The 15381-nt window shown below is 38.9% G+C and overlaps 1 protein-coding gene across 4 annotated transcripts in view; it reads left to right on the top strand.

Moving 5' to 3' along the window:
- Window positions 1-15061, top strand: part of calcrla (calcitonin receptor-like a) — a 29312-nt gene extending 14251 nt beyond the window's left edge. For all 4 annotated transcript variants that reach the window (XM_061841787.1, XM_061841786.1, XM_061841785.1 and 1 more), the window contains 12 exons: window positions 4681-4789; window positions 5012-5165; window positions 5315-5425; window positions 5512-5624; window positions 6815-6906; window positions 7005-7131; window positions 7917-8070; window positions 8165-8225; window positions 8567-8633; window positions 9832-10050; window positions 11255-11296; window positions 11923-15061. In XM_061841787.1, coding sequence (XP_061697771.1) covers window positions 4715-4789; window positions 5012-5165; window positions 5315-5425; window positions 5512-5624; window positions 6815-6906; window positions 7005-7131; window positions 7917-8070; window positions 8165-8225; window positions 8567-8633; window positions 9832-10050; window positions 11255-11296; window positions 11923-12144 — 1437 coding nt within the window. In that variant the 5' untranslated portion in view covers window positions 4681-4714 and the 3' untranslated portion in view covers window positions 12145-15061. The remainder of the gene's footprint in view (window positions 1-4680; window positions 4790-5011; window positions 5166-5314; window positions 5426-5511; window positions 5625-6814; window positions 6907-7004; window positions 7132-7916; window positions 8071-8164; window positions 8226-8566; window positions 8634-9831; window positions 10051-11254; window positions 11297-11922) is intronic.
- The last annotated feature ends 320 nt before the right edge of the window (window positions 15062-15381 follow it).

The following is a 15381-nucleotide window of genomic DNA, read 5'->3' as shown; positions in this document are numbered from 1 at the left end:
GAACATTAACATAATAAATATCTAGAGTCTAAAATATTCTTTATTAATCTGACAATGGGGAATTTTCATCATTTCCACAGATATAGACAAAATTAGGAAATTAAAAAAAAAACATGCAAGAGATGTCATTTGGCTGCAAATGCATCCACTAAAACAAACAATAAACACATAAAAATAGAGTAAAATAACAAATATTTAAGCCATATTTTTTAACAATGGAAATTATAGATTTTTTTTAACTGAATAATACGCAGAATTATTTTTAACCTCCTACATAGCATACAGCAATAATTATGTGGTAATGTTCTTGACATAATTTCAAGGATATGGACATTCAGAAGATTTTTTTTTCTAAAAGGTAATTTCTGTAAATTGCCAGATGGAAATGAGCTTTTTGGTAATACTGGTCAAAGCCCTGGCCTTGATATTAATATATGTACATGCACATTGCCCATAAACATGAATAAAATGTATTTGAAGTCTTCTAATGCAAATTCATCATTAAGCACAGATTGGATATATACCCCATCAATGCAAGGTTAACTTCAGAATATACTGATCAGTGATGTTCATGCCCAAACAACAACATAAACACAGTAAAAAGCACCACTTGTAAATATAAACTCTGGAGTTCATAAATCTATATATGGTATGCTACATTAGAGCTGTATCCAGTGGAGTAATGTGGGTATAACCCTCCTTTCAAACATCAATATTTGTGAAGATTTATGCCATATGGTATATGTATAACAATTATTTACACATACATGGTTATGGAAATGTAAAAATGGATAAGAACTAATTCCAGTCTCCGACGAGTGATCAGAGGGACCTCATGTCAGGAGAAAGCAGAAGTGAGCTATTTCCTGTGCGGAATAATATTCACTTGCATTGTCTATTTTCGTCTTCCCACCACATGTACCTTGATGCAACTGAGCATATGGGATCCAGATCTTGCGCAAAGTACAGTGTAGCCTAAGGATACAATTTAATTTGCTCTGTGAACATGCATGTATCTCAAAGCATCTCTCCCCATTGAAATGAAAGGACATCCAATCAATCTGTTCCAATGGCAAATTGAAAAATATATATATATCAAAACACAGTTGTAGTTTGTGGTATATTTACAAATTAAATAGTTAATTATAGACATGTATGGGGGTATTGTCAGAGTGAGGGAATTATTCTCCACAATCAGTCAGATCCATAAAATAAGCACTCAACATCAAATAGCTTATTCAATACTGTTTTGAGTAAGCAATGCCACCGTACTTGTGGAATAAGACAGCTTTTTCCCATTTATATATTGATAGCTGATATACGGTATTTTTATCTGTTACAAGGAGGTAGAGGCAAGAATGCAGCCACACCCATCTCACAAACTTGCAAAGTCCACAAAACGGAACTTGGGAATTGCGCGGTGCCAGACATCCTGCAGGACAGAAGGATGTTTACATTGCTGCTTGTCCTCTTTCGGGACAGTAGGAGTCGATAAGTGGCGGCTGAGCTCAGCCATCGGCCGCGGTGGCAAAGCAGCAGCTGTTACGCAGAACCCATTTCCCAGGTGTTCAATAGCGAGAATAAGCTGACGTCAACTCTCGGTCAAAACCGAACATGACTAACCACTTCGGTGAGACACTGCACAAAACAGTGCACCGCCCACACTTGCCACTGCTTTGTGGTCGGCTGTAATTGACCTTAAAAAGAGCAATATTCAAGTGTACAGGAGCGTACTTGGTTTTCAGCTTCAATTAGCAGGTGCGAATTGTATTTATTTAAACTGAGGACACTCATTTGTTGTTTTTATTTCTTCCTTCTGCTTCGTATGTTTATAGTGGAATAGTTTTGAGTGTACATGCAGTATCCTTTTGGGGCTCTCTGCAAATGTTTTGATTGGATTTGACTTGAATTAATTGAATGATTGAATTACATGTGGGAGAAGAATGGTGGGATTCACATCACTTTTAGAGGTCCAATAGAATAGCACACAAAGTCCTCTCCAAAAGTACTGGAAGAATGAGGCAATTTCCTTTTATTTTTGGAGTAGATGGAAACATTTGAGTTTTATTACAGAAGATGAACGTGAGACAAGAGATCAGGAGTACAGCTTTGAAGTTTTGGATCCGAAACAATTAAGGCACATTTTCACCTCAAAAATGACAAGGATTTTTCAAATAAATAGCTTTGGGTTTGCCTTTGCATGCAACACTTACAGAAAGGTCTGTAGTGAGTGTAATTAATTAAGTTGAAATAGGTGTCTGTGGGCGCCATGGTGGGCGACTGGTTAGCACATCTGCCTCACAGCCTGCCTCAAATACGACTTTGCCTGCGTGGATTTTACGTGTTCTCCCTGTGCGTGTGTGGATTTTCTCTGGGTTCTCGGGTTTCCCCCCACGTCCTCAAAATATGCACAGTCGGTTAATGGAAAACGCTTAATTGCCCATTGGTGTGAATGTGAATGGTTGTATGTTTATATATGCCTCGGCGATCTGTCCAGGGTGTAACCCGCCTCAGGCCAAGAGTCAGCTGGGATAGGCTCCAGGACGCTCACGCCCCTAATGAGGATAAGCAGTATGGAAAGTGGATGGAAAGGATGGATGGTGGTCTCTGAGTGTAAAATGTGTGACATTGTGAGCAGAAATGCAGCACATTGGGCATAGCCAAATCAATAATACAGAGTCTATTACTTCAGTCATCATACGTTATTCTTAAGAAAGACATATTATATGTGATGTTTTTGATGATTCTAAGGTATGCTGGAAGGTAGGTGAGTTAGTGTGCTGTGGTTTACAGAAAGTAAGATTGTAAAGAAGATGATGTCAAAATAAGGAACAGACCGGAACCAACATCAGCTGCTCTGTGACACAAATCAAGATGGACAGATGTGCATCGACTCAACTTACCAGCTGCTTCTTTGACATCGCCCAGCAAACTGTTGTCAAAGGACATATGATGTTTTTTGAAAACACGGAACAGATGTTAATGAATACAGAAAGTGTTTTTCTTCGATTGCGTTTAGCCACCTTGTCCTAATGTAAACAGTAACGTATATATACAGTTGAATAGAAATCATCACAGAAAAGACAAAATGAAGTTGGTACAACTTCCAAATGCTTTAGAATTATACCTAAGAGTATTATCAATAGAATAGAAAGAAATATATTTGGGGCCCAATGACCAGGTCTGGAACATGACACCCCAAAAGCTCACTCGGTGCTTCCTCTGGAAAGAAAAATTGTTTGCTTTCACCTCTTTAAAGCAAAAAGTATGAAATGATTGAAGTGGTATGTTCCTTGTTCTCCTATAGTTGTAAATTTTACTTTTCGATCCATTTTGGTGCATCACTCGTTAACAAAATAGTGAACAAGCTAAGCCAGTGAGACGTTATTGGCTTGATAGTTGCTACTAAACTTCAGTTCAAATTCTTTCCTGACATATGTAAAAACAATCCCAAACACACAGTGGACAGCTCTTTTTATCACACATTATTATACTGATGTATTATCAACACTCAATAATTCACAAACATCTGCTGTATGTCAACAAACAATCAAGCTCAAGGAAATCGAAGTAGCCAAAGCCAGCGACAATTATGAAGGATGATAGTATCAAGTCTTGAAATAAACATCCTTTTCATCATTCTAGCCTGCAGCTGGAGTTTGTACAAATAGTACATTTCTTCGGGGAAATTTGTGATGAGATTGGGGTTACGTATGATGCAATTCAAATATTACTTCGCAATCTGATGGGCTTTTAAATCAACGATAACATTAGGATCCGTCCAGTGTGGCTTAACTTTGTATTTTTCACTATTTTACTTGAACGCTGTCAATGTGTAATGTTGTGAGATTGCGAGCCAACAGTAAATTTGTCCCGAGGAATTGATTTTGTTAGCCTGGTCTTGTCATGTGAACAAAGAACACTTAGGTGTTACATACATACATACTTAATTACAGAATCTAAATAATGCTGGAAGTCACTTTGGCGGACAATTGGTGTCAAATGGATTATCAATACGTGTGGCAGATATGCTCACCTTTTGGCTTTGACTCAATGACTCCATGGTGTTTCAGATTTGTTTAGTACAGCTGTGTCTTGACAGTTTTGAAAACATCCATATCGACGATAAGCTTGATATCTTATAAAAGTCAAAACCAAAATTAAAAGAAGTGTGAGGAGCAAGGTAAGGTCTGACCGCGGGAACAAATTGAACCACCAACTTAGATAACCAAATATTTCCATTTGATTTTCTTATCAGCGCTGCAGCAATCATCATCTCAGATGAACGCTCATATTTGTTTGGCAGTTTTTACTCCGGATACCCTTTCTGATACGACCCTTCTTGGGGAGTGGAGGCCCCAGTGAAAAACAAACTCACGACCACTGGTAGTAACATCAAATCCTGGCAGCCTGTAAGTGTTGCTGCAACAAAGATAATGTTTTAATGAGATACTCGTGTAACCTTTTGAAATGTTTATCACAAGACTCCTATAAACACATTTTTTTATGTTTATGATTGTGTGGTTAAATAAAAGGAACATGAGCTGTCGTCTAATGGATGGCTGCTGAAAGTCCCTTGAGTTCTTTTAAAGCCGCCTCTGCCCATCACTGTCCCCATCTGTACATTTGTGAATATGAGGGCTTTTGCTTCCGTTTGTAATTTCAAATATCCTGTTCCAGATCTGCAGCTGTTGGATCTTCAAACAGCGTCAAAATGGCCAACGGGAAGGTGGAGCACATTGCGAAGAATGGACTAGTGGCACTTATGCTAATGTGTTCTCTGACTAAGGTAGGGCTGCCTGCAAAATTCACATTCACACCACAAAGCGCAGCCAGTGGGCTTTTTAACATCTTAACCAATTTTTTAAACATGACACCCTTTGCCCGATGAGGAAAGCAGTCCTCATGTGGGTTCTTACTGTTTATATAGTGTGCATAATTAACAATGTATATGTATTTCATTCAGGTGTCAAATGCCTTTTCTGCATTTATCGCTTCAATCTCCTTGTAGATGTGTGTGATAGCAAGTCTGGAAGTCAATGAAACTCAGCAGCACCAACCAACCAACGTTTATCACGACATGGGAATCACCAGGCACAAGATTGTCACGGCACAATTTGAGTGCTACCAAAAGATCATGAAGGACAACCCTCCCGACAGACTTGGTAACCTACTCGGTTCAGTACCGCTTAACACTTTCTACAACACAACGAACATATGGAGGTTGTTTTTTTATGTTTGGAGACTTTGCTTATTAACAGTGAGCAGTTTGTCTCTCATTTTTATTCCATGAATGCTTTTTCTGTGGTTTTAGAGCCCATGTGTAATCGCACTTGGGATGGCTGGTTGTGTTGGGATGACACCAAGGCAGGCATCACCTCAGAACAACACTGCCCTGACTACTTCCAGGATTTTGACCCTTCAGGTAATGGACTGATGTATTTTGGGGGAGGACAAAGGAGTTCATTTTGAATCCAAGTGCATAATGTATTTTCCTCTTGTCGTCTGCAGAGATGGTCACCAAGATCTGCACTGAGAGTGGTCACTGGTTTTTGCATCCCGAGAGTAACCGCACATGGACCAACTACACACGCTGCAATGAACACACCAGTGAAGGCAGAGTGGTAGGAAAAATTACACTAGAATGCATGGACTAGGGTTATCAAATTGTTTAAGATAATTTTCTAAGGCCCAAATCATAGTCCTAATGCCATTTAAGGTTGTTTATATTTGTTAAGTGCAATCCATCCCATTCACTTCCTGTATATACTGTATTCATCAAGTACCTTTGTTCAACGCCTTGGCATGGAACGGGGTCTAACCGATCTAGTCTGACAAATTCAGGTTTGTAAACCATTGTAATAGCAGATAGATAGTAGATTCTGTAGATGGTAGCATAATGCTTTGGATTTGAGATTATCACAGCGTTTGCGTAGAAAATGAAAGCAAAAGGGATAAATCTTGTCTTTTCTCTTTGATTGTGAAGGCGAGAAATGCCAACACATTGGAAGTTTAGGCAATTCACACTCAAAGAGAGTATGTGGATGCATGGTGTAAACACAGTATGTGACTCGGTAGGAAGTAGAAAGTGTGTAGCAATTGTGAGAAAAGATGACACTGCTGATACAGTGAATAAGAAATAGCATGTGAAAAAGTCACTGATATTCAGCTAGAACCAGAGGGTGAGACACCACCACTAACGGCGTGTTTCATTGTTTTCTATTTGTAAATGAATTATTTGACAATCACAATCCTTTTCTCAGTCTTGAGTTTGTTGTTTCATAGTTTGAGGCATCACTGCCAACAAAATGTTAGTCAAAGTCATAGTCTTCGTGACCTTTCTTTGCGCAGTAGCTCATTTTCTCCACTTTTTGGTCAGAAGCCAGCGTTTTTGGAGAAACCACCCCATGTTCGATTGCTGATTTTGAGGCATCCATACCGCTTATCCTCACATTTTCAATTAAACTACCATACCGCACTACCCAGGAAACCCACACAGGCACGACGCCAGATTGGGACCCAGGTCCTCCGAATTGTGAAGCAGCTGTGCTCAGTTTTTACACCGTGCCACCTACTCACGGCTAAATTATCGAAAAATTTTGAAGTAGACTTTTTTTTTTTTTTTTTTTTTACTCCCCTGTCAGAGGAATTGTTTATTAGAATTTTTCAACTTAGATATTCATGACCGATGAATGAATCCATAATATGATGCAACCTGTCCGAATTCCCTTGAGTTAAAATTATCTATCCATGGTCTCTATGAAGTAGCATTTCGTTTATCATCCATCTAACTGCTTCTCTTCCTTTTCTGCAGACAGCAATGAATCTTTTCTACTTGGCTCTCATAGGACACGGGCTCTCCCTGACCTCCCTCTTCGTCTCTCTCGGGATATTCTTCCATTTCAAGTGTGTCATCATTTCTTCATTTTAACACAAGCGCATCTTGTGACTTTTACTGATTTGTGTAGTTAAATTATCGTGGTTTTTTTCCCCTCTCTCTGCAGGAGTTTAAGTTGTCAGAGAATCACACTTCATAAAAACCTCTTTTTCTCTTTTGTACTCAACTCTGTGATTACCATCATTTGGTTGACAGCTGTTGCAAACAATCAGGAACTGGTGCAGAGGAATCCAGTGAGTATTTTTGGTGGAATTATTTCACGGTACTTTATATTTTCTTCAAGAGAGTAATTGCAGCTGTCGTGTGTGTTAGTTTAGCTTCTTCAGAGCAGGGTACTTTGATGATGATGTGATTTTAATCCTGAGGATTTTATTATATTTTCACGCATGAAAGCGGCATTTCATCACTTAAACTGCCACCGTATATGAGGCACACACTGCAGCTCTGCTTCTTTTTGCCTTCGATTTGATGGTGTTTCTGCCTAGACTGGCAGCTGGACTAAGCAGTTCTTTTAAAATGGCTTCACCCTATATGACTGCCAAGAAAAATTCGCCTTGGATGTAGATGGTACATTTTGGCAAAATAAAAAAGAGCTTGCTCACAAAACCGTTTTCAGAAATACAGTTACAGCACGTACAATTTTTATCTGATTGTGTAATTTCACACTTTGATGCGCTGGCAGGTACTCAAGACACCCAATTATTTGGCTACACACAATCAAGAAAATGCATTTTCCACGATATCTCCTTTTTCACAGGTTTTAATAGCTTTATTATTAATGCCAGAGCCTTCAAAAACTTGAACAAAGAATTGAAGTTTGTTTTCAAAACGAGACATAGACATTTTTTTCAGATTTACGAAACTCGCGCCAAAACTATCCATTCGGAGCTGGATAATTTTGGCGCGAGTTTCGTAAATCTGAATAAAATGCCTATGTCTCGTTTTGAAAACAAACTCTTCAATTGTAAATACAAGGTAGTTTGTCTAATTCTGTGCATGAAATACTTTTCGTCCTCAGACAAGCTGCAAAGTATCCCAGTTCATTCATCTCTACCTGTTTGGTTGCAATTACTTCTGGATGCTGTGCGAGGGAATTTATCTCCACACGCTCATCGTGGTGGCGGTGTTTGCCGAGAAGCAACACCTCATGTGGTACTATCTCCTCGGCTGGGGTGCGTGCATCAGCATTGCATATTTTGTCTCGTGTGCTTCAAGTCTCACAAGTGTAACTATAAAATAGTTTTGTTGTTGTTGTTTGTTTTCCAGGCTTCCCTCTTATTCCTGCTTCCATCCATGCCATTGCAAGAAGTTATTACTACAATGACAAGTAAGGAGACAAGCACTTGAAGCATTTAAGGATAGAATTCTGACTTTGCTTGTAAACAGGTTTATATTATTGTATATTCTGCCAATTAGTGGAAGAGCATTTTATTGTCCGGCTTTTCACTATACATCAATGGCATAGATGGACAACCCAACCGATTCAATGAAAGTGGATGTTTTCCACCAAAGAGTTAAAAACCTAGATTATAAAGTAGACTCAGAACTGACTAGACTGTAAAATCCCATTGACATGCTTTCTGGTTCACCTGCCATACTTCTCATTAATCCTGAATTATACTACCCACCCGCTCCCCACCCCCTCTGTTGTTTTCTTCTGCACGTTAGCTGCTGGATCAGCTCCAAAACATCACTACTCTATATTATCCACGGCCCCATCTGCGCGGCTCTCCTGGTAAGAACGCTTTGCTCTGCATGAAATACACCATTAATTTGGCGTTATTGCACAGTGTGAAGCAATTAGCTGACATTATTTCATTCGATACGCTAAGATTTGTCGACCTATTTGTTGGTCTCCTGGGCCTATTTGGCGTTATACAAATGCATCTTATCAACTTTTGCAGCTCCTTACAAGGAACTAAAATGTATTCCGCCATTATGTCGACAATTTCTCTCAACATTCACGATGTGCCGCTTCTCAGAATCTTAAGTCTAAAACGCTACAATGTGTGCGTTGAAAATATTCAATGCAGCTCTGTTTGGCTTTTCTTTCTTCCATTGAAAGGGGCCCATCTTCAACCAGTCTAGTTGCCAAGTCACAAGTGGAGAAACTCAGTGCAAGTTTAGTATTGTCAGACTATCTGTGGGTGAAAATTCTGAAATCCTCATAGATGCTCTATAAAGTGAACCCTTACCTATTCAATTTATTGACCATATCCTTCGCTATTCAGTGAAAAATGTACCTAGTTCATGGAAGTATATATGTGCCACCAGGATTTGAATTTGAAATACAACAGAAAACAGGATTTGAATTTGCAATGTAGTGATCACATTTTCAGTAGTTGTATTTCAGTGTAAGGTTTGTAATGTTAACAATTTCACTGACTACAATTGCAAATTCAAATCCTATTTTCTGTGGCATTTGAAATTAATTTCCTGGTGGCACATATTTACTTCCATGGTAGTTTCAGTTTTTGTCTTCCGACGCAATTTATGGATTCCTTTGTCGAGTCTTTTTGGATAATATTGCAAGATTAGGTTCCCAAAATATATATATACTTAATTTCCAGTTGCACATGCATAAAATGTGGTAAACTAACATTGCCCCCCCACCACCGTTTTACTTAGAAGCTGACAAACAATGTATCTGTTATCATGTGGAACATGTCCATTTTTGACTGAAGTAAATTTAAGGACATTTTTTACGATTTTTGGGGATCATAGTGTGTGTTATATTTAGATTTAAACTATTAAGATAGGGAGCAGGCTCTTTCACCACCTCCGAATACTGCGAGATGACTGTATTATGTAACGATCCACCTTGTTACTCAACAAAGGGAAGATGTTCTCAATACCTGAGCGGAAGCTATACAGTCCAAATGCGTTAAATTGACAATGCAACTCTCCGTGTCATTTCAATTTGCATCCTTCAGGTCAATTTGTTCTTTCTACTGAACATCGTAAGAGTGCTCATCACCAAGCTCAAGGTGACCCATCAAGCCGAGTCCAGCCTCTACATGAAAGCCGTGAGAGCAACCCTCATCCTGGTGCCACTTCTGGGCATCCAATATGTTCTGCTTCCCTACAAGCCGGAGGGGCGCGTTTCCTCAGAAATCTATGACTACATCATGCACATTCTGATGCACTACCAGGTGAGAAGTGTAAATGACGCCAGGCTTGCATGTTTTTCCCTAATGTTGATACAGTGGTGGCAAATAGTGGACTGTTGATGTTTTTCTATCATCTGCACTCATTTTCACAACAATAGACCCTCCTGTATTTGATAACTAATTTATGTTCAATTAAAAAAAACTTTGAATAATATGTGCATTGTATTTACTTTATGTTCTACTAGAATTTTTGCGGTGGCACGGTGAAGGAGCTCTAGAGGGTTGACCTCACAGTTCTGAGGACCGGGGTTCAATTCTGGCCCTGCCTGTGTGGAGTTTGCATATTCTCTCCGTGCTTGTGTGGATTTTCTCCGGGGACTCTGGTTTCCTCCCTTCCAGTAAAGTAATTGGAGACTTTAAATTGCCCCTAGGTATGATTGTGAGTGCGACTGTTTTCTGTCTCAGTGTGCCTTACGATTGCCTGGCAACCAGTTGAGGGTGCTGCGCCTGCCTGATGAGAGCTGGGTTTGGCTCCAGCACTTCAGTGAGACTCGTGAGGATAAGCGGCTCAGAAAATGGATGGATGGATGGATAGAACTTTTGCACCGTTAGGCATGGTGAATCTCCTTGTGGAATATATCAGCAAACTTCGTCTCGAAGTTTACTTCTTAAAAGAGGCATACTGTATTCTACATTTTTTAATTTAAAACAGTTCGCCTTTACTGTGTCATGCCTTTTTCAAACTACTGCAAACATCAGCCATTACAGCACATTTTTTTCATTTTTATAAAATCAGTCTCTTTGAGTGAATGGCCCCCCTTTTGTCACCATGACGACCAGAGTCAATGAAACACTTTGGAGATATTAAAAGAATTACTTAGTTGTGGACCTTGTCCACCAAGATTTATTTATTTTTTTTCTAATTTACCTACTAAGTTAAAGTAAAGCATATCCTCTGTTTATGTTATGGGCAGCAGGAAGGAAGGAAGGTACAAATTATGCAAGCTGAGAAGTGTTGAAGTCAACTCGGCTCTTCGGTGACTTATCTGATCATTGTGAGAGTTTCCAGGATGGGCAGTGCAGGAAGTTGTTGTTATGCGAGCGCTCGTATCAACTAAACAAACTCGCAAAAAGACACCATGTGAAGTTTGGCCTCAATCTCAACAGAATATAAAATGTTTTCCCATCAAACTGCATGTTTAGCCCATCGGCGCTCTTATGGCCTTTTATTTTTTTCAAATGACAGGGTCTGCTGGTCGCCACCATCTTCTGCTTTTTCAACGGAGAGGTAAGACAAGAATTTATTCTTTTTTTGTTTCAAACATTCAATGATTTGTATGCAAAGCACGCACAAACATAATGATTCATATTTCCGTTGACAGAGTGCATACCGTTTCTCCATTATTTTCTATTTAGGGTTTTGCTCGAGGGCTATAAATTTCTTTAGTGTTGGCTCACAGCCAGACACTGCTCACTGACGAGCGCTGCCAAGGTTTCCTATATAGTAATATTGTGTAATTTTGGTATTACTACTCATATATAACCCATACCCAGACAAACCAGACCCTAAATACAGTGGAAGCTGGAATGACAACCACAAACATGGATATGGAGGATTAGTGTGTGCGCCTGGGAGGTGGGTCTCGTCTCATTAACTTGTTACTTTCCTCATTTCAAAGTCAAAGAAAATATGCAGTGACTTACTTAACTGTAATCAACCATAGGATGGATGTACTTCTGCATAGCCGAGCTTGAGTAATGGGGGCAGTAGCTTAAACAAGGCAGCCCTTACTCAACTTCACGCACCCACCCACTTCTATCAACAGGGAGTTCAACTGGTTGTCGATGTTTCTTGCAGTTATGTATTGACCAAGGATCACAAGACTGATGCCTTCCTGTGGTTTCTCTGACCAGGTCCAAGCAGTTTTACGGCGCCACTGGAACCAGTACAACCTCCAGTTTGGCAGCAGCGTCGGAAACCATTCGGACGCCCTGCGCTCGGCGTCCTACACGGCCTCCTCCATCACCGAGGTGCAAGGATGCTACAGCATCGACGGCCACTCGGAACACATGAACGGCAAAGGATGCCACGACACGGATGCTTCCATCCTAAAGTCGGAAAACCCCTTCGCCTGACTGCAACCTGACCTCAGACTCAACCTTAAGCAGCTTTGGTACAGACCACTGAGACTGGACTGTTCAGGGTTGAAGGAAAAAGACTACATGCAACTCACCATTCTGTCACGTTGACACGGGCCCATTAATTGTCATGATAAATGTGATATACAGAAGGCCTTTTATTACAGTGCAGTACAGTGAGTGCTTTTGATCTGGTTAGTGCCAAATTGACAAGTCCTTGCCTGCCTCATTTGTCAGGGGCTGGAGTCTGAAGGTTCTCCCGGAATTGTTGTTTATCTTTTTCTTTTATCTAGCTACTTCCGTCTGAATTTTTGTTTTAGGGTGAATGTTAGAACAAAATTAGCCCCCAACATCAGTTTCACAGATGAATACAAAACTGTCTGGACTGCCTCCACCATAACAGGACACATGAAAAAGTCTTGAGAACCCATGCACGAAACTAAACAGGAAGTTGTCCTTTTTGGTATGTATCCGCCATTTTAGGCACATTTCTCCACTCGTATGCGTTACAAACTCCTACAAGGGAATTCACCTAAATAAACCCCAACTGGGACTGACTATCCTATAAGGTGAGTGGCGATAAATTAAAGTCAGGTGATTGTATTGGTACACCATGAGTGATCTTCGATACATAGTTTTTTGCAAACAGCACAGTAATGAGTGTAACATTTGTTCTCTACACTAGCTATACTCCTCTTCTTAAGATTTTAACAAGTGGAACTACAGTATTTTACCCAAAGGAGCCCTAATTGGAAGTACAGTACAGTAGAATCCTACACATCTAGGCAACGCCATATTGCATCGTGTAAAAGTTTGATCATTGTTTCATGGATTCACCATGAAAAAATGAAGCTTAGCTTTATTCTTTTTTACCCATATATAACAGAACAGATGTTAAATGTAACAATATTTTCATACTATGTCATATATTATTAATTTATCCATTGGTATTTTGTTGATAAAAGTAACATTACTGTATTTATTTGTGTTGTTGGTACGCTTACTTTTTACTTTTGCTTTGGCAACTTAACAAACCTTTTCAAAGCATTCATGTTTTTTTTGTCATTGTTTTGGATTTTGGAGCAAATTAGTTCAGAAGCAGAAGTTTATTACACATTTTTGAATCAAGTAAACAGTGTCATATGTACTCTGCCTTGGCCGGACACACTGGCGGTGTTCTTGGAAGTAGGCCGGGGACAGATAACAATCATGAAATATTTTTTTTTCCATACCTACCGGTAATTATATTTCTATCTAAAAGCAGTGCTTTTTTAAAATAATGGACAACAACTTCAAACACTGGAAAGAGAGGAAAAATTCATCTAATCATCGATCAATGTTAGTAGGAGTTGCAACATTTTAATGCATAAAAGTTTGTTACTGTTACTATTGAACACCACTACAGTGCCACATGATTATTGATACAATCATGCTTGAACATTGTATATTGCTTGCCATATATTGGAGATTTCCATTATGTGTAAATTTTGTAGTAGAGTAAAACGTGTGAAGGAGATTGGTATAGAATATCGCATAGAGCTGAGTTGCTCCAAGTAGTAAATTGTACTTGAACATTCAACACTTTCCATATTGTCCATGATGCCGCAAATTAAAAAAAAGAGCATTTGTAAATACGCTAAAAAGAGTGAACACATGAGTAAGACTTGCATACGTGTGTGCGCATGGTTTCTATTTACAATATTTATGAGTGCGATATACTCCAAAGCCTTTACGTGTGGAGTATTATGTGACAGACAGTGTGTGAGATGTTAGTTGAACAGCAAAAAAGGAAAGTACAAACAAAGGCAACCACTGTATTATTTAGCATCATGCTTTTTAAGGTTCTCGCGTCTTTTCTATTGAATGTGGGGAGAATCAGTGTAGCTTCTCCATGGGCCACCATATTCTCAGCAAACATGCTGTATCTGTATTTTGTAAATAGTTTCTTCAACATCCGACCATGAGAATAAACTATTTCATTTTTATATTGGACAAAATTCCCATCTGTGAAATAGCCATATGATTTTCTGACGCCCACCACCTCACCAATATCTTCACATTGAGCTAAAGAGGATATATATATTTTTTAAGTTTTAGTCATTGTTGGCAAACAGGAACAAACATGCACATGAAACAGAATGTATGCTATCGCAAAAGCAAGTCAAGAGTTTTTGAAGGCAGTAGACTGATCCAAACCCAATTAAGCATGGAAAACCATTAATGCTGATAGTCATCGAATTTAAAAATATCTGTTTCTGCCCAAAAACAATGTAAATGATTTTTTTTTTTTGGTATAAGCTCTGCTACCTATAGGATGAAAATTCAATGGTTCCAAGATGTTGCATTTCCACTGACAGAAGATGGAAGGTTGGAATTTACCAGGTGGTGATGAATCCTATCCCACGACCCCTGTGAGGATAAGCGGCTTGGAAAATGGGTGGATAGATGATGTGTTATAATGGTTTTGGGAAAGTATCACTGCCATGAGGACTCCATTTTGTATTTATGTACAGTTTGACTTATTTTTATGATCCTAAAAGGAAGTTTTGAAGTCCCAGTGAGCCTTTGAGGTATCACGGTGTAAAGTACTACGACAAAAGCATTTGGGACAGTATTTGTCATTTATGTTTATACTGTACTGTATTCTACTTCCGGTAGTCTTAAGTGACACCTCTCTGCTGTTTGAATGTAATTGTTGGCAGATTCTGTGATGTGAAAAACCAAATGATTTACATCCAATGTCTATTTTTATTATTCCACTGAACAACATTGCTATAGTGTATTTATCTTCATATGACAATATAGCACAGCACTTGTTTGTTGTTCATAGCTTATTTTAGTACGTTTTTATTTCTTAAGTTCATTGTGATTGAATATAACACCACCATTTTCTTACACTGACCTAATAAAGGTAACTACAATATTTATTGTTTCCATGATTGTCCTTATTGTTGAAGGGCATTTAGGTACAATTCCGCACACTATGTTCCAAATTCAAGGATCCCGGACTTTAATTGTCCCAAACTCCACAATTACATCCATAAGTCTCAAGACTTGTAAAATAAGTTTATATACTGCATATATATATATTGGACCTATGGTGTTTTATTGATATTCTATAATTACATTCCAATGTTTTCTCATCAACATTTACAATGGCTTTTCTAATAATTGTGATTTTACTGTTGTAGTTGTGACCTTTCCAAAAATATTCTCAGCCAAAATTACACAAAA

This window comes from Syngnathoides biaculeatus, chromosome 14 (genome assembly GCF_019802595.1).
Source record: "Syngnathoides biaculeatus isolate LvHL_M chromosome 14, ASM1980259v1, whole genome shotgun sequence".
In the NCBI taxonomy this organism is placed as follows: Eukaryota; Metazoa; Chordata; class Actinopteri; order Syngnathiformes; family Syngnathidae; genus Syngnathoides; species Syngnathoides biaculeatus.
The sequence above is the reverse complement of the archived record's forward strand: the minus strand, read 5'-3'. Positions and strand labels throughout refer to the sequence as shown.